Below are 19909 nucleotides of genomic sequence, written 5' to 3'. Positions count from 1 at the left end.
ATAGGTTTATTTATAGGCTGCCCTTTTCCCTGAGGGGACTCAGGGCGGCTAACAACTCATAGGAAGGGGGATACAGACAATAACATATAACATTACATATAATTAAAAAGTAAACAACATTCATCCAACATTCGGGTGGGGGCAGATCAATCTCTACCCCCAGGCCTGGCAGGATAGCCAGTTCTTGAGGGCTGCGCGGAAGTAAAAATGGTAAGAAACTGTCAAAAGAATGCGTACCACTCTATGCAGTTTTTCTCAGGTTAAAAAACAAAAAAAGGAAGCAAATCTCCAAAAACTGTAGCATAATTTTCATTACTTCTTTAATGCATCCTTTGGTAAAACATTTAATACTTCGGAAAGACAGATTACTGTAAGAAATATTGCAAATTTTTCACAATCAATACTGGAACAGCTGCTTGGAAGAAATTAAGTGCAATCAAATAAATTTACCAACAACACATCCAATAATGAAGGAAGCTGAATCTATTAGAGCCATTTTTTTTTCCAATTTAGAGATAACGGAGAAATATGAAACACCGATCATTATTTAAAAGTCTATCTTTGTAGCCAAAAGTGTAGAAAAGCAATTGCTTAATGTCTGAATCTGTGGAAATTTGGAAAGAATTGAGTATGATCCAAAAGACAAATAGACAATGACAAGAGTAAAAAAAGAAAAAGAAAGGAACAAGCAGTCTCTAGGTTGATTTATTGCTAATACTTATAAAACTTAGTATCAGAATTAATCTTTAATACCTCTAGTTGAAAATAAGTCAGCTGTGACATGAACATCCAACAATACCCCTTCCCTACCATTTATAGTGCATTTTAGACTGTTGAAAGAAATGTCCTTCTGGGTTCGGCTCCAAGTGGGGGAAAAGACACTGGAGACATGGAGGCTGCTTGGAAAGATGGTTTATTGATGGACAGGACCACGTGGCTTGAGCCCTGAACAGAAAAGGTGATCACATGCTTCAATGTAGGTGGAGAAGAAGAGAAGGGCTGAGGGAGGGGCTTGCCAGGCTTTTTATAACCTGTTCAGTCCCACCTCTCTGTTTCCTGTTCCTGTGTAAGAAATGTATTCTGATGGGTTGTCAGACTCCCATGGTGCCATGCAGGGGGCTACTCTCTAGGCTGTGATGAGTTCTCAGATGCCTTGTGGTCAGTTGAATAAAGTTCCAATATTATCATGCCTTTCTGCTGTAGCTGCTGCTGAAGTCTTTATTATGTAAAGTGGGCTAGCCTGGCTACTCTTAATGGGCCTATTGACAAAGTGGGGGTAGGCAGGAAGCTACGGGCAACTATTCTGTCTTTTAAAATATGCTTCTTTTCACATCCAGAGAAACATTCTGCCTTTTCAATATTTCCTAGGATATTTCATTTTTTCTGGGAGAGGGCTGGATGATAACTTCGCACAAGACAAAGGGCAACCAATTGAAGAATTTCTTGCAGGTACAGTATTTTAAGGAGAGTCACGTTGTGAAATTGGGGGAAGAAGCTATTAAACATTTGGATTCAGAAACTGCTTTAACAATACTCCAACTTTTATTAGTGGTACAAGAGCTACTTTTGCTATTGTAGTAGAAAGGTTCATTCAGAACTTAAAAATGTAGAAACTGGGAAAGTAGGAATACTTACCTTTCTTTGAAGACTGCTTAAAGATGTTGAATATAGATATAAAGTGAATTCCCCAGCTCCCTCTATTTTCGGTTTCCTCGGCTGAAATTGCTTGTTTTAAATATATAAACAAATAAAATAGCTAAACAAAATGTCATGATTTTTGTTAAAATACTTTTACCGTTTGTTGGCAAATAATAGGAAATTCACATCCAATCTACCGATCTAATTAATTAGATTTAAAAATCTAATTAAATCTAAACTAAGTCTAATGATTGTTCTTTTGGGACATCTTAAAGAAAGATATTCTCCAAACATCCACTAAAAAGTGAACCGCAGCTGGTTTTCCATTGTTAATGATTTTCATAAGGAAAAGTCTAATTACTTGATGCTAATCATTTCAATTCAAATGAAAACTATTCCGAAGAAAAAAATCTGATTGAATCATGATTTTATATTCCATTATAAGTATAAACTTTATTGTCACTGTACCAGAGGTGGGTTCCTACCAGTTCGCACCTATTCGGTAGAACCGGTTCGTCAAATCTACCGGACCGGTTAGAAGAGGTTCCACCAGTGGACCCGGAAAGCAGGCCACACCTACAGAAGAGGTTCCAAAAAATTTTGAAACCCACCACTGCTAAAGGGTTAGGGGTGCAAGGATCTTGTAACTTGACAGCTTTAAGACTTGCACGCTTCAATGCCAGAGTTCCTGAGCCAACGTGACTGGAGGAGGAATTCTGGGAGTTGAAGTCCACAAGTCTTAAAGCTGTCAAGTTTGAACACCCCTAGTTTTTTTTTCTAAAGGGTTAGGGGTGCAAGGGTCTTGTAATTTGAACAGCTTTAAGACTTGCATGCTTCAATGCCAGAGTTTCTGAATAGCTACTTGGACCGACCTAAGTACTAATTCATAATTTCATATCAGGTCACACGGGCGGCAAGCCACTCCCATCCGGTCACATGGGTGACAAGCCACTCCCACAAAGGAGGCCACACCCACAGAGTAGGTTCCAACAATTTTTGAAACCCACCGCCGCACTGTACTTAAACGCAACGAAATTGGTTATCAGTAAAAAGTGTAGATTCTACAGCTGGAACGCCCATCCAGGAGGAGGAATCCAATAACCCCAGGGCGCTTTTGCTTTAAAACGGTTAAAGAAATGTGCTGAATAAGTAACTATTTAAACCATTCAACTGGCTTTTCCCATGAATTCATGATTTCAATCGAATGCATCGTGGTTTGGCCATAACAATAGAGCAGTGTTTTTCAACCTTGGCAACTTTTAAGTCCTGTGGACTTCAACTCCCAGAATCCCCCAGCCAGCATAGGTTGAGAAACACTGCAATAGAGTAAAAAGACACAGCAGCAGCCATCATAAAGAGTTGCTGTGCAAAAGCAAGAGAGTGAGATAACTTCCCTGCGTCAGAGTCATCGGTGCGCTAAGCCACTTTTCCCCCTGCAACTCACTATCTATCTATCTATCTATCTATATATCTATCTATCTATATATCTATCTATCTATCTATCTATCTATCTATCTATCTATCTATCATCTATCTCATCATCTGTCTGTCTATCTATCTCATCATCTGTCTATCTATCTATCTATCTATCTATCTATCTATCATCTATCTATCTATCTATCTCATCATCTGTCTATCTATCTATCTATCTCATCATCTGTCTATCTATCATCTATCTATCTATCTATCTCATCATCTGTCTGTCTGTCTGTCTATCTATCTATCTATCATCTATCTATCTATCTCATCATCTGTCTGTCTATCTATCTATCTATCTATCTATCTATCTCATCATCTGTCTGTCTGTCTGTCTATCTATCTATCATCTATCTATCTCATCATCTGTCTGTCTATCTATCTATCTCATCATCTGTCTGTCTATCTATCATCTATCTATCTATCTCATCATCTGTCTGTCTATCTATCTATCTATCTATCTATCTATCTATCATCTATCTATCTATCTTATCATCTGTCTATCTATCTATCTATCTATCTATCATCTATCTATCTATCTCATCATCTGTCTGTCTGTCTATCTATCATCTATCTATCTCATCATCTGTCTATCTATCTATCTATCTATCTATCTATCTATCTATCTATCTATCTATCTATCATCTATCTATCTAATCATCTGTCTATATCTATCATCTATCTATCTATCTCATCATCTGTCTGTCTATCTATCTATCTATCATCTATCTATCATCTATCTATCATCTATCTCCTGTCTGTCTGTCTCTGTCTGTCTGTCCGTCTCTATCTATCTATCTATCTATCTATCTATCTATCTATCTCTTATCTATCTATCTATCTATCTATCTATCCATCCATCTATCTATCATCTATCTATCTATCTATCATCTATCAATCTATCTATCTATCCATCCATCTATCTATCATCTATCAATCTATCAATCTATCAATCTATCAATCTATCTATCAATCAATCAATCTATCCATCTATCCATCTATCATCTATCAATCATCTATCTATCTATCTATCTATCAATCTATCTATCTATCATCTATCAATCTATCAATCTATCTATCAATCTATCCATCTATCATCTATCTATCATCTATCAATCATCTATCAATCAATCATCTATCTATCTATCTATCTATCTATCTATCTATCTATCTATCTATCTATCTATCTATCTATCTATCTATCTATCTATCTATCTATCTATCTATCTATCTATCTATCTATCTATCTATCTATCTATCTATCTATCTATCATCTAAAAGCCTGCAACTCGGATCCCCTTCTCTATGGCTCGCTTGGGAGGAGCCCATCAACCCCGCAACCGATCTCCCTGCAGAAGACGCCGAGCGGTCGGGATCGAGCACCGCAGCAGCACGAGACCGACCCCGCTCGCTCGCTCGCTCGGCTTCCGCACCGTCTGGAGGCGCGAACGTGTGTGTGTGAGAGAGAGAGAGAAGGGGGGGGGGGGAAGAGATGGGCGGGGCGAAAAAGGGGGGAGTGGCTGTAGCAGCATTTCCATGGCGACGGTGACGTCACCTCACCCTGGATCTAATTGGAGGAAACCCCGTGCCTTTTAGCTGCGGCGGCCCACGGGCCAACCGAACTTGTGCCCTCCTTCCGCCCGCCTTCGCGGCGGCGCTCCGGGACGCCCGATTGGCCTCGCGGACGCGGGAGGCGGAGCCGAGAGCCCCGGGGGCGCCCTCTGATAGGCGCAAAGCCGCGCGAGCGCGGGGCCTAGCAGGGGAGAGGGCTCGCTTTGTGCCAACGCCCTTCTAGTCAGCGCTTGCTTCTCTCGCCTGAAAAACGGAGCTGCCCTTTTTTTTTTTTCCCCCTCCCTTCTTCTTCTCTTCCCTTCTCTTCCTCTTCCTTCCCCGCCTCGCCACCACCAGCGCGGCCCCGGAGCGTTCAGCGAGCGCAAGCCCGACCCAAGCAGGGCGCCAGCCGGCCGGCCTAGCGCTTCAGCGGAGAGCGAGGTGAGGGGAAGGGAAGCGGGGGGTCGGGGGGGAGGCTCGGGCCCGGGGGGAAGAGCGGGGAACGTCCTCGCCTCAGAGGCGCCTTTCCTGCTTTCGCGAAATCTCTGCCGCGTCGTCCATTTTGTGGAGGGCGGCGCGGGGCCCGGGGAGGGCAAGCCAGGCAGCCGGGAGAAGGAGAGAGAGAGAGAGAGCGGGGGTGGGGGGGGAGACGCCGCCATTTCGTATCGGCGGTTTTTTCCGTGGGGCGGGCGGGAGAAGGGACGGCATGGGGGAAGGTGACGCGCCCTTTTTACCTCACCGCCTCGGGCTTGGCCTCTTCTGAGGGGGGGACAAAGGCCCTTCCCGACCCGCTGCCTTCCCGGGGGAGGAAAAAAGACGGGTTCCTTTCCTTCCCCACCACGTTTTTTTCCTTCCCTGCCGGCCTTTACGGCCCTACGCTTTCCGAGGAGCCTTTTGTGCCCTTGGCTTCCGCCTCTCCCCCCCCCCCCCAATCCCCTCCCCGTTCTCCTCCTCCGGGCTATTCGGTATCTCGGCCTTCGCCAAGCTGGCGCCCTCGGGGACTCTTGGATATATATATATTTTTATGGCCGCTTCACCTCGCGGGCGGCGGCGGCACCTACCGCTGGGTGGCGGGGGCTGGATCGGAGTATTTGCAGCCTTGGAAAGATCGTCTGGAGGAGGGGAGGGAGGGTGCCAGTCTGCCGAGCGGTTCCGTAATCTCTCCTCGGCTCCAGAGCCCGAACCGCCCCGTTCCTCCTTCGTTCCTCCGACTTATTAGATCGTCGCCCGGGCGATCCTGCTGCTCCCTTCCCCGGCTTTAGAGTCCTTAAATCGCGCTTATTCGGGGTTTCCCTCTGGACGTTTCCCCATAAAACGACACTATAAAGGCTTATTTAGGAATTTGGTGGTCGGGGAGAGTGAAGGAACCTTGTGGGGAAGAATTTGCAGGTAGTTTGAGTGTGTCAAACTATAAGGAGTCTTTTATTTCTGACTACCATTTCTGGTTTCTCGTTCACACGACCCTCATTATCTTTGGAATAGGGGGAGCAAACAATCGTTATTTTATTTTATTTTTTGCTTTTGTCTCTCTGTTATTTTCTGGTAGACCAAAGGCATTTTTTTCCCCCTTGCTATAGATTGGGGTGGTTTGCAAGCTGGAAATTTTAAGTGGTTTATTTCCTACTTCGTCTCATTAAACCCATTGCCTTTCCTCTATGGGTCTGACTTTTTAAATTCTAAAATCCTTGATAAATGTTATCTTTTTATGTACATGTCAAATTCCTTGTGCCTCCAATCACATTTGGCCAATAAAAAAAATCTAATGTTATCTTTTTATGTACATGACAAATTCCTTGTGCGTCCAATCACATTTGGCCAATAAAAAAAATCTATTCTATTCTCTAATCCATGTTGGGTATATTGTACTTAACATTAGGGTTTTGTTTTTTTCCCCTAAGGAAAAAAAAACCCCACAGACTTAAGGGTGTTTCTTTGATCTTTTCAGGTTTTGAGCAACCGTACTTCGATACAGGTCATCTTTCCTCCTGAATCAGTTGCCTTACCGCTCAGGCCACTGCAGTCTTAACATGGAAAAGACCGAGATGATCCAGAAAGCCAAGCTGGCTGAGCAGGCAGAGCGCTATGATGATATGGCAACCTGCATGAAGGCAGTGACAGAGCAAGGTGCTGAATTATCCAATGAGGAACGCAACCTTCTCTCCGTAGCCTATAAGAATGTCGTTGGGGGGCGGCGCTCTGCTTGGCGGGTGATCTCCAGCATTGAACAGAAAACGGATGGCAATGATAAGAAAATGCAACTTGTCAAGGATTATCGAGAGAAAGTAGAATCCGAGCTTAAGTCCATCTGTACTACTGTTTTGGTGAGTTGGCTATGGTCGTTTTGGTTTTCAAATTTTCTGTGAATAAAATTTTAATTAGATTAGAGGCTGATGTCTAGTGGAAGAATGAATTGCATTTGTCTGGGATACTCATAAAAATTGTAGCATAAATCTAAGAATTTGATGACCAAAGTACTGTTAAACACAGAACTAGGTTTTCACTGAGGAGTCTTTCGATTCTGAAAAGTTACTGTAGGAAAAGCATTGATTAAATTATACTTAAGTCATCCTATTCACAATTAAGATCCTGATAATATGTGGCAGAATAAAGAAAGGGGTTTCTTTTGATAAATTTGAAAATGAACCAGCTGTTTTATTCTTGCAGATAACATTTCTTATATCTAGAATTGAGTGAATATGGAAACATTAATGCTAAGCATAGTAGAAAGAACTGATAAAAAAAGATTTATACTTTCTCAAACTGACCAAAAATACTTGATATTCTGTAGCTAGTGTATTTGTGACTAACTAAGCACTTTGATAAATTGTAATAGAGATGAATCAGATAAATCACTTTAAGATATTTAAATAGTGTATAAGTTTTAACCTGCTTGTATAGCAATTAACTAGAGCCAGTTTGGTGCAGTGGATTAAAGTGCCAGGTTAAAAACCAGAATATTTTGTTGTAGTCTAGTCTTAGGCATGGAAGCCGCCTGAGTGACTTTGGGCTAGTCACTTTTTCTCAGCCCTAGGAAAGTGGTAATGGCAAACCACTTCCAAAAATATTGCCAAGAAGATTACATGGACCTGTCAGGACAGTTAACAGACTGACTTGGAGGCACACCCACACATAAAGTAGTAAGTGCTTTGGTTAATCCTGGGCAAACTGAATATTTTGAGAGACGAAACAGTTTTACCTAAACTTCCCATAATTTGGGTGTGATTTGTTCTTGAAATTCTATTAAATCTATTGTGTTTGTGCTACCTTTTAATTGTGCTCCTACCTCAATGTGGTAAAAAAAAATTGTACTAGTTTTTAGTGAGTGTCAAAGGGTACTTGGAAGTTGATATTCTTTGTCCAAAAACATAGGGGCTAACCTATATTTTTGGTGCTTCAGATGAAAAATACTTTGCATTTTATGTTTATTGAAATTTTCAGTTGAATATGTTTACAGTTAAGACAATTTCTATTCTTTTTTATTTTATTGACATGTAAGTTCCATTAAAGTATCTAATTTCTAACTTGGTGTCTGATTGATAGAATTCAGTCAGTCAACACAAATGCTTTTCTCCTTAAATGTGCAAAAGTACTTCTGTGATCCTGTTCAGCATATATTGTTTGTAATGCACATGTAATTTTGTGGCAGCAACAAAAATGCATGCTGTTGACACTTGCTCCAAAATGACTCCCCCCAAAAAAATATCCCAGCATTTCACACCATGTAGGAGAACATTTCAGAAATAAGTTTATTTTAAAAATAGTTTGATTATGGTATTTAATCTGCTTTAGAAAGAAAATGAAAAGTTCACAGGGAAAGTTCTTGCTCCTGGGTGTATCTGTTGAAGCTTTCTGAATCCTAGCCAATCCTTAGTCATCTCTGATATGTGCCATTAACTTATTTAACACAAGCACGTTTCTATTTTTTTTCCAGCTTGAAATAACTAGCTTATCTGACATTTTTAATCATTACATCATTTTGGGGAATATAAAAGTCTGACACAAATGTTTTGCCACTGTTTTCTTCTAGGATACTTTTAAAATTCCCATTATGTAGTGTATATATATAATGGGGATTTAAATCCTGAAATTTCCTGATGGTCTTCCATTTAAATTCTATCCAATTGATTCCACTTACCCGGTTAAATCAGTCAGGATCAGCTAAGTACTACTTAGCTGGATTTGTATAAACTGCTTAGGAAGTCTAAACCTTAGAAAAGAAGTCATTCACACTAATGTACTTAGTCTATCTTTGCCTAATGACAGATTACAATTATAGTTAGCAACACATTTTGTACACGTCATATAGGATTGTTCAGGTTTGTAGAACATATCAAGTAACATAATTCAGTTCAATATAATCTGTTTTAAATGTTCATGTATTTAAACAAAATTAATGAATCTTACAGTGATGGGATGGGATGGAATGAAATAGAATCGAGTAGAATTGAATTCTTTATTGGCCAAGAGGAAATGGACACACAAGGATTTTGTCTATAAATTTGTCTACAAATTTAATTTGTAAAACCATTCCAAAAAAGAAATTGTAGCTTATAACCATTATGGATAACTTTGCTTATCATGCTCAGATCCAATAAATATTTAGTTTTGAGATACAATACACATGGGAATGCTTTGTTCTTTGATACCATAATGAATTTTGGTTGAAACAACCTAGTTCTAGTGATGGCGAGGTGGCCCGCAGAGCTCTCTCTGAAAGTGGGCGTGCCATCAGCAACTGCTTTTCTGGATCCTGGCACATGCATGCGCACTGGCCAGCTGGTCTTCGGGTTTCCAGCGCTCCAGTGCATGCCTTCTGCACACAAGCATGTACTAGTTGGGGCACTCGTGCCAAAAAGGTTTGCCATCACTGACCTAGTTACTTAATGTAGAACACAGTAGTAGGACATATGAGTTGAATTTTTGAAGCATAATTCCCGTGTTAGTACTATAGTATTGCTAGACATTTGCTAAAATTTTGTATTGCAAAAGAATGCTAAAGTGTTTGGGTTGAAACATTTGATAAGAGCCAGGCTGACTAGAAGGAATATTTTACAGCAAGCTTTGCAGATGATTTGTAAAACAATCAAATCTTTTGAAGCTTTTCTGGGGAGGTAGGAGTGCAGGACAGTATTTGCTTATCTATCTTCCTCACAGTCTTTCATATTATTTCTTGTATTCTGAGATTTCAGTGTTGATTTTCAGGACTTAAAGAATAGATCATATAATACTGTCTTGTCCAGCATTGTTTCAGATAAATTTAATTTCAATCTACATCTGAGGAATAGTTTTTATTTCTGGTGCTTGCAGAATAATAAACACATTTATAGTTTGTCTCAACCTGGTAAATAAATTTAACCAGTTCAATTTAAAAAAAAAAACTTCACAAAATCTTGGAACTTGAAATATAGCAGTACCATGTATTTTATAAACTGAAACTTACTTTGGCCTTTGTATAATGTCCAAGGCACTGAAATTCAAGTTGGTGAGGCTAGATAAAAACCAAATTCAATTTAATTTGAAATTAAGTTGAATACAGACTATTATTTCCTATTTATTTTATTCCTTTTTTCTGTACATTCAAATTTACAATTTATAGTCTAATGTTTGGAGGCACTCTGGGGCTGTATCCCAGATTTTGATAGATACATGTAACAGACAAGACATAATAGATAGAAGCAGATAGAAACAAAGTTTCTATAGTATGTTATGCCCTGGCAAGTTATATTTAGATCCCTCCTATACCCATCCAGAACACTATTTTTTTCCCCCCTATTCTGGGTAATGTACTTGAGAATCGCATGAACCAATCTTGATGCTCAGAGTGGTGAATTCTGGGGAATACATGGAACATTCTGGGAGAAAAACAGAATGTTCTTTTTCCAGACTAGTACATTTACCAGTAAATTGTCTTTGCTACTTTTTGTGTATGTAAGTTATATATAACCTTGGATAGATCTCTCTAAAAAGTTAAGTTGAATAACGTAGCAAGACATTTTGTTGTAATGAATATACTTTTATCTCAAATCTTCTCTGTTTTTGAATATGCTAACTGGGTCTCATGGGAGTTAATGTTCAAGCAGCTGGAAGCACTAAATTGCCTGTCTCTGCTCTATAAGGTTTGAGCCATAGAGGCCAATGTGTTCTTTTTTTTTCTTACTAGCATTTTTGAAATTGTTTTCATTTCCTAGAATTATATGTGTCTTCATTTTATTATGAATTCTGAGCAGCCAATGCACCTATTATCCCAAAACAAAACAATAAAAATAGACAAAACAAGTATCATAAAAAAGATTGTTGTTATTATTGCTGAATCATTGAGTACTTAATCCCTTGAGTGGAGGGGGAGACATTCTTTTATTAACATTTGTATGAAGTATTGGGAGGCAAAAATGTTTCCCTCTCCAAAAGCAACAACCTTGATTATCCAGTGATATTTCCCATACGAATCTAGTTGTGAAAATTATATTTGAGTATGGGAAGGTTTTTGGTTTATTTGTTAAATTGCTTTTTAGATTCAGAAACACGGTGCTAACATGGTTATATCCCCCCCAAAGTATTATCAATATCAGAATTTATAATTTGGTCATTGCACGATTTGAAACTAATCTGTATGTTTCCTCTTTGCATTGTCTGCCTATACACTTACATTACTTAAATGTATACATACAGTTGAAAGTAATGTAGAACACTGTGTATGGGTATTTTGACATTAAAGTAGTGGCATTAGCTCTAATTTGATGAGTGATTGTCTTAGCAATAATATTTCAGGCTTCAACTTGAAATAAATTAGCGTGCATTAAAGATTCTGCAAAATAACGATATGAATTAATTGAATCTCCATTTCTTGCTTTCTTGGAATATGTCAGTGAGACTTTCTTATGGGGAGCCTGGCCTTACAAATATGTTTTATTTGTAAAAAAAAAAAAAAAAAGACAATGTGTGATCTGTGCCATTTGAAATTTAGGGTTCAATTATGTAGCTGTTTGAAGTAAGAAGGGGCTACACAAGCATTTCAAGGTTCCTTGTTCTCCCTTGATCAATAAAATAAATATTAAATGGTGTAAATGGTACATAATGCAGTATTGGCTAGTACAAAATTTGAATGCTGAATAGTTTGTTCTAGATGAAGATACACAGCAATCCAAATATTGAATCATCTTCCTGAATCTGTTTACCTGGAAGGAAGTCTTGCTGCAATATTCTTTATTTCAAAGGAGTAAATTTGAAAGTAAATTGCACAATTCAATTGTTAGAGTACTTATTGTTTTTTAATTTGATTCATCTGTGAGAGTTTTCTGAAGAAAATTATTGAGATCTTGGGTGAGATTTTTAAGCAATTAACAAGGGATGATGCTAATAATCTGGTTTATAGTAGGTATATAGAATTACAATATGTGGCATAGTTCAAAGTTCAAAGCCTTTATTGTCACTGTACATCATGTATACAATGAAATTGGTTTAGCTCTACTGGTGCAGTCCATACAAGAATACAAGGCAACATGAAAAATATAAAGAATAATTCATATACAGGTAGTTAGAGGAAAAAACTAGCCATACGTTTCCATATGTATGTCATATTCTGTGCAACATGTATATTACTCTGGTGTATGATTTTATATCCTTGTATATACATATTTCACACTACACTGGCATCAGTGAAATTCATATTAATCTGTTTGTGGTGCTATATTGTGTTTAGAAATCTGACAACCTATGGGTAGAAGCTATTTTTAATATGTATAGTAAGTACATACCGAAAATTAAACAGCATAGAAACTTATATAAAAATAATAATCATTCATCAGTATGAAGACAACCCCATACTGTTCATGAATTACAAAAAGGTTGCGGATGTCCCATATTTCCTAATAGTGTAATGAAATTTGATGCTTAGAGATTATATCACCAGCTCCTGAGCATGACTTGGGAAGGATAGATTTCACTTTTTTTCTTCAAGTATTTTACTTACCTAAAAGACTTAATGACAAGTCATAGTCCAAGAGATTTAATTCTAATGGTGCAGATCAAACCTGCAAAGTTATTGAGATAAGACAAGCAGAATGTATTGGTATTTTTAGACTTTACATTGGAAATAAGCGAAGGTGATCTTTCCAGTTCTATAAACTGGTTATTTTTTTGTTTAAAAAATGGAGCATGTAGCTAGATTACAAGAGTGTTTCAGATATCAGGTTACTGGGAATAAGTTGCTGCTACAGCTATATGAATTACTGTTATAGAGATACTAAAGGAAAATGGGAGATAATGGTTAATATGTGTAAGGATCAAGAGAAGATCCACAAATAGACATTCTGAAAGCTTCTAGATTTTCCCCACCCGAAAGAAAGTCCAAGTCCCTACCCATGCACCCACAGGTCCATCACATAGCCCAATCAATGCACCTTTCTAACTGGAGATACTCCCCACACACCCCTCCAGGTGCAGGGCAGTGTGGCCTTGACTCTCTGAGAAAGGAATGTTATTTGACTATATCTCTACCCACTCCATATAATCCCCCCTCCCATTTTCCCACAGCACGAAATGTGGCAGGCCTGAAGGTCAGTGGCCTAATGTGGCTTCCAGGTCTGACAGCCAACCTTCCTCCCACCCCCCATCCGATGATTGAATCCGCAATGAGAGCACATAGGGGGTTAACCAATATTATTTAACCACCTCTCCCCCTCCACATTTCATAGTTGAACATAGTGTTTCAGAATTGCACAATGTGGCAGAAACTACTCATTGTAAATCAGATTTGTATGAATTTCAGTTCAAAGAATTTAATAAGGGAATGGTATAAGGCTTCCCAGATAGCTAAATTTAAGACTTTTAAACCGAATGTATGAAACTATAGAAAAGTTCAAAGTAATCGCTGAATGTTGAGAGACATCATTACACAAATGGAAAAGACCTGGAACATTGCAAAATAAACTGGCTACTCTCTGTACTTTCTTGCCTGGAAAGATCTGCACATAACTTTTGCATTGAACAGCATGATGCTTCTGCACTATTATAGAATGATTTAAGTCAAAATTAGAAAAGTGAAGATAAAAATTCTGAGAGAAGTTTCATTTACCAGCGGGGAAAAAACTAGGTATCTATATCTTTCATTCTTTTGCATATTCAGCTGAGAAGGGATTCTACAGCTTCCCACTACATGAATACAAGTTATCACACACAATATATTGTTTTTCAGGCTTGGAGTCTTACAGATTAGAACAGCATATAAACATGTACAAAATGATATTAATATACGTTCAAATGACTTTGCAAACCATCATAAGAACCACCTATTGCTGTTCAAGAATCTTGTGCAAAATAGTTTTTTTATTGGACAATCTGCTTCAGTGACCCAAAATTTTCATTTAACATCAAACTTTAGAGTAATTATCAAAAGATGATGCTTTTAAAAAAATGTTAGTTTTTTGAAGACCCCTTTGTAAGCTCGAAGTGAGTTTTCAGAATAGATTGGCTAAGATACAAGCCATGCCACCATCGCAAGTAGTTCTGACTTATGACCACAATTGAGCCCAAAACTTCATTTGTTAAGTGAGTTTGCCCCATTTTACTGACTTTTCTTGCCACAGTTAAGTCAATGACTGCAGTTGATAAGTTAGTAACGTGGTTGCTAAGTGAATCTGGCTTCCCAGGATATGACCCTGGTTCATAATATGAACCAATTGCCAGGCATGAAAAATAGTCATATGTCATATTTTTCAATGCCATTGTAACTTTGAAGGTCACTAAATCATCTGTTTAAGTTGAGGACTATCCGTACCTACTTATTTAATTTCAGGATTTCATTTTAGCTTATGTATAACTTGTATTGATTTTAAGGAAGCCCACCTTGTATTAGTTTTCATGTTCAAATCCCTGGCATTTCAGTTTGCCTGTTTTTACCATTTTTGTCTTTTACCCCTGCAAATTAAGTCAACTATGTTCTGCTTGCTCTCTTCCTACCCAGAACTAGATGCTTGGCCTGATCTATCCTTCTCTGGCCATTTAGAGAGGGAGGGAGAAAAAACAATGCTGGGAGAAATTTTGGAAAATAACTCTGTTCACCACCTTTATAATCGTCACTCTAGCAATATTCTTCAGAAAGTCTTATTTTTGTATTGTGAACGCAGGGGAGTCACTTATTAATTAAATTAGAAAGCAAAGTAATGTATATCTTACACAGTATTGCACAATTAGCAGGATAACCCTGGAACATTCCTTTTATTAAAGGCTTTTTGTTAACCAAAGTGCAACTGTACCCAGTTACAACATAGTACAGTAGTTTAAACGTTTTTTAATGTGATCGTGTAATTGAATGTGATACCCTTTTATGGTGGTAAAATTTTATCTGAATCCAGGCAAGGTGATACATGACCAAATAGTCACGTTTGTGTTCATTTTTATTGTGATAGGAACTGCTGGACAAATACTTAATAGCTAATGCAACTAATCCAGAGAGCAAGGTCTTTTATCTGAAGATGAAAGGAGACTATTTCCGTTATCTTGCAGAAGTTGCAAGTGGAGACGACAGGAAACGTGAGTCCCGTGTTCATTTAAATCTCTAGTTTTCAGTTAGAACAAAGGTGTATGAACCCACTATAAAAGGCAGGGGCATTATTATGTATGTGCCCTGCTTCTGTGGATAATAGTAGTCCTAGCTCATTTTTTAGGCCGCTTTCACTTATTTTTCCTTTTCCTTCACAGAAAACAATAGAAAATTCACAGGCAGCTTATCAAGAAGCATTTGACATCAGCAAGAAAGAGATGCAACCTACACATCCAATTCGTTTGGGTCTAGCGCTTAACTTCTCAGTGTTTTATTATGAGATCCTCAACAATCCAGAGTTGGCCTGCACATTGGCAAAGACAGTAAGTTGTTTTGTGTGTGTGCATTTGTAGTCCCGGTCTGCTTATTTTCTTAAATGAGAATTGCATGTAGAGAACATAGTTCTTGTAAAATATAGCCTAGAGCAGTGTTTCTCAACCTTGACAACTTGAAGATGTCTGGACTTTAACTCCCAGAATTCCCCAGCCAGCGAATGCTGGCTGGGGAATTCTGGGAGTTGAAGTCCGGACATCTTCAAGTTGCCAAGGTTGAGAAACTGGCCTAGAGTAATGCATCTTTTCCCATGATTGCTGTTACGTGCTAAAACAGAGACCGATTAACGGTGAAGTGTACAAAAGGGCACTTAATTATTCTTCAAAGTTTTTCACTTAGTGATTTCAGGATGCAGTTGCCTCTATATAAGGTTGCATCTTTGCCTTCATTGATCACAGTGAAACTTAATTGGAGGGAACAGTGTTTAGGGCTGATTGCTCTCTTTTGCCTTGTTATCTAAAGTATGTCTAAAGTCTAGATGAAAACATTGTGGCTAACTATTCCCCCCCCCCTTTTTTTTTTTTGCTTGAAAGCTTCATCAAACAGGTTTTGTATTAATAATTATTAGTTCCTAAATATTCAGAGCAGTTTTTATTAAAGAAATAAGATACACATATGAAGAAAGCTTATGTAGCTTTCTAACTGAATGTTTACTTTGGGAAGATCTTCTTGAAATGAGTTAAGGTTGGTTTTTATGTCTCTTACAGGCTTTGATGAAGCCATTGCTGAACTTGATACACTGAATGAAGACTCATACAAAGATAGCACACTCATCATGCAGTTGCTTAGAGGACAACCTCACAGTAAGCTACGCCTTTTATTTTCTTAGAATAACTGTGTTTAAAATCTAAGTTTGCAATTCTTTATTGTGAATCTTTGGGAAATACCTTTAGGAATAATAGTTGCAAGCCAAGGCTGTTGGTTATAGGAATAAAAGTAGACATACATTCTTGATATTGTCTTTCTATTTTCCTTGGCTAAACTTAAATAGAAATGTTCAATATAGACATATATTATACAAGTAATGTTAACAGTTTCACATGATGCAGGTAAAACTATTTAAAGGAGTATGAATTCATCATTTAAAGAGCCAGTTATCTTTGCCATTACTTATTTGACATTTAGAAGATTTCATATATGTGGGGAGGGGAAAGGAAGGAGTCAGATTGTTCCAGTAGCTATTCAAGGCTGAAAGGTAGAATGAGTGTATGTTTAAACTGAATGTGCTGTACTTCAGTCTGGTTGTTTTGTCTTTCTAGTTATGGACATCAGACAGCGCAGGAGAAGAATGTGATGCTGCGGAAGGTGCAGAAAATTAAGCTGCACCTGGAGTGTCATTCTCCTCCTCAAGAAATCTTTTTACACGTCTCATTCCTTATAGCTCCACTTGGATTTCCTATAGCAAAGAGAACCCATCCATATGTATGGAAATCAATTTATAGTCTTTTCACACTGCAGCTTTGGGAAAAAATCCATTCCTTGATTTGTGTTTGTCTTGGCCTTCCTGGTGTGCGGTTACTGCTGTAGAAAAGTATTAATACTGGCTTAAATTTCATATAAACAAATAATTTCCAAACACTTAAGTAGCAGACTAAAGTTATTTGGTATTTTTTTAAAGAATCTGAACCAGGTCCTTCAAGCAATTGTTTTGGTATTACAAAAAAGACACACACGTTTGAGTAATGCAACTAAAGAGTTTTGTGCAGTACAATTCTTCACATTCCCTTCTTATTCAGGGGTTACTTGGTTTGATTTTTACATGCTATTGTTAATTCCTTTCTGTAGGATATGGGAATATTGGGCTACATAGAAAGCATAGTAGTGTGGCTTCCTACATATGTGTACAGCAGGAGCTATTGAGTGTTTAAATACAGGGACTCTTCTTACTCTTCAGTTGCTGCTGTCCAATTGCTATCCCCTCCCAATAAAATATCACACTCCTGCCTTTGTAGTTCTGGTATTCACTTGATTATGTCTTAGAAGCAGCATGTTACTGCCAGAAAACAGGGAGTGCCTTTTTGGCAGACTAAATTGCATGTCATTTCTTAACACTGGAATGGGGGAAGTGGTCACATGTCCAAGTATAAAACTTTTCCATGCAGATTTGTGCACATGTATGAAGGTGTCAAGTTCGTCCAGTGATTTGTTCTGTAGGTAGATGGACCACTATTGTGTGTTGCTAATCATTGATTGTAGTCCCAAAAAAGCCTTGTGAAAATGTTAATGCCCTATGTAACAAAATAACATTAAATAAAATTACATTTTATAAACCATAAAATGTTGCTTTGTAACATTTGCATGCAGCTTCTCTAAAAAATACAGTTGTTTATTTAACAAGCTGGACTGCTGAATTGAAAGTAAAAACAAATTACCTATACTATGTTCTTTTCATAAACTCTGGGGACGAAACAATTCAACAGTCCCTAAATTCAATGATCTCAACCTTGGTTAATCTCAATATTTTGAGAACGTTCTTAGGAATATTTGTTGTTTTCCATTACCCTGTTGCTCATTTCAAACATTTTTATAGCCATTCATGTTGCAATCTGTTCTGAATGGCTCCCAAACGAAAGTTGAAAAAGCATGCAAAGCCACATTAAAACAAAACCTGACACCAAGTGAAGCTTATGATGTGCAGTCCCCTAACATTACCTTAGCGCTTGGGAAAAGAAAAACCAGAAGGCCTGGAGGGGAGAGGCCTGGCCTAACGTCAGTGGTGCAGAGTCTTCCATAAGGCAGGGGCTACCACGGAAAAAGCATGCTTGCTAGCTCCCACCAGATAGCAATATATAAGGGAAGAAATCAGGAACATGCTGATCCTGTCAGGACAGATGCCTGCATATCACCTGGCCCTGTGCCTTATAGGGCTTTAAAGGTGAAGACCACCTTAAATTGCAACCTAGGAAAAAAATCTGGAAGCTCAGTTCAAAACAACAGAGGTCTTAAATGGGCAAACCAAGGGTTTTCCATTACTTGCGGGCTGCTGCCTTCTGGACCAGTTGACTTTCTGGACAGTCCAGAAGAAGGCATTACAGTAATCCAAACCGGAAGAGACCAAGGCATGAGTGACCATGAGCAAGGCTCCCTGGTCCAGAGAAAGGTACAATTGGCACAGTAGACAAATCTGCGAAAGCCTCCCTCCCCATGGATGCCCCCCCTCCTCTAGCAGGAGCTATAAGTCCATGAGAACTCCCAAATTAACATTGCATATCAGCTCAGACCTTAGGGGGGGGGATAGCTTATTCAGAGTTAAAGAACAGTATCGCCTGGGGCTGTGTGTGTCCAAATCCCTTAGCCAGTCCACCTTGCCATGGATGGATAGGTTCTTCCTCATCCAGACCTTTTACAGCCTTCAAGCATTCTGACAGCAGGACCACAGCATCATTTGTTTGGTTAGGCCAGGGGTGGAGATCAATCAGAACAATTCTCTTAATCAGGTAAAGCCAAAAGGACTTCATTATTGTAAAAGGTTTTATTTCTTTTAAAAAACACAATGATTTCATCATTCGTCAATCATTAAAACATTGAAGTACAATTTTTTTTGTATGCCCCTCCCTCCCTCTACCCCCAACCCCCCTCCTCCTTTTCCCCCCCCCAACTTCCCAGAACCCGTACACGGTATGGATTTTTAACAAACACAGTCTAAAATCTATTGAGAAAAAGAAATAAAGAAATTAATGACATTCTACATTGACCTTAGCTTCTTCTTGCTGAAACTTTAAACAATTTAAATCATTTCTGATCTTAAGCATAGGCTAACTGGAATTTCTTGGTCCCATATTTATTTGTATATAGTCAATCCATTTTTTCCAGTCTCGTTTATATCTCTCATTGAGTGATCTTTAAGATATGCCGATATTTTAGCCATCTCGGCTAAAAGCCAAAAGGACTTCAATTATGAGATTACTAGCAAAAAGTTTGTTAAGGAATCCTACTGTCACTAATACTATATGTAGCCTGTCTCATAAGATTTTTTATCTCTTTAAAATTGAGTACTCGTATCTCCCCTTTTCTCCAAATTAAAGAAGCCACTTGAACTCTGGGGAGTATTTCATTGAACGTTGGGTTGGATAAGCAAAACGATGGATCATATTTAAGGGGCAAATATTATGGTAGTGAAATACGATTTTAAACTTTACGATACAAATTAGAAGTAGATCTATTTGCTTAGTTACCTTTATAAATAGAAGTGGGGCACATAAGTACAGTACAAGTACTGGTAGTTCTACAATGACTACAGTTGAGCCCAGAATTTATGTTGTTGACAGAGAAATTTGTTAAGTGGGTTTTTCCTCCCTTTCCAACCTTACTTGCCACATTTCTTAAGTGAAATAGTGCAGTTGTTAAATCAGTAACACGGATGTTAAAGTG

The 19909-nt window shown here is 38.4% G+C and overlaps 1 protein-coding gene across 1 annotated transcript; it reads left to right on the top strand.

Annotated features, from left to right (window-relative positions):
* The first annotated feature begins 4871 nt into the window (after window positions 1-4871).
* LOC116505636 (14-3-3 protein theta-like) lies at window positions 4872-16857 on the top strand. Its single transcript, XM_032212981.1, is given in 7 exon segments — window positions 4872-5106; window positions 6611-6986; window positions 15072-15206; window positions 15364-15532; window positions 16246-16328; window positions 16330-16341; window positions 16798-16857. Coding segments are annotated over 6 exon segments (753 nt in total). The 5' UTR covers window positions 4872-5106; window positions 6611-6692.
* The last annotated feature ends 3052 nt before the right edge of the window (window positions 16858-19909 follow it).

This window comes from Thamnophis elegans, chromosome 3, assembly GCF_009769535.1.
Source record: "Thamnophis elegans isolate rThaEle1 chromosome 3, rThaEle1.pri, whole genome shotgun sequence".
Classification (NCBI taxonomy): Eukaryota; Metazoa; Chordata; class Lepidosauria; order Squamata; family Colubridae; genus Thamnophis; species Thamnophis elegans.
The sequence above is the reverse complement of the archived record's forward strand: the minus strand, read 5'-3'. Positions and strand labels throughout refer to the sequence as shown.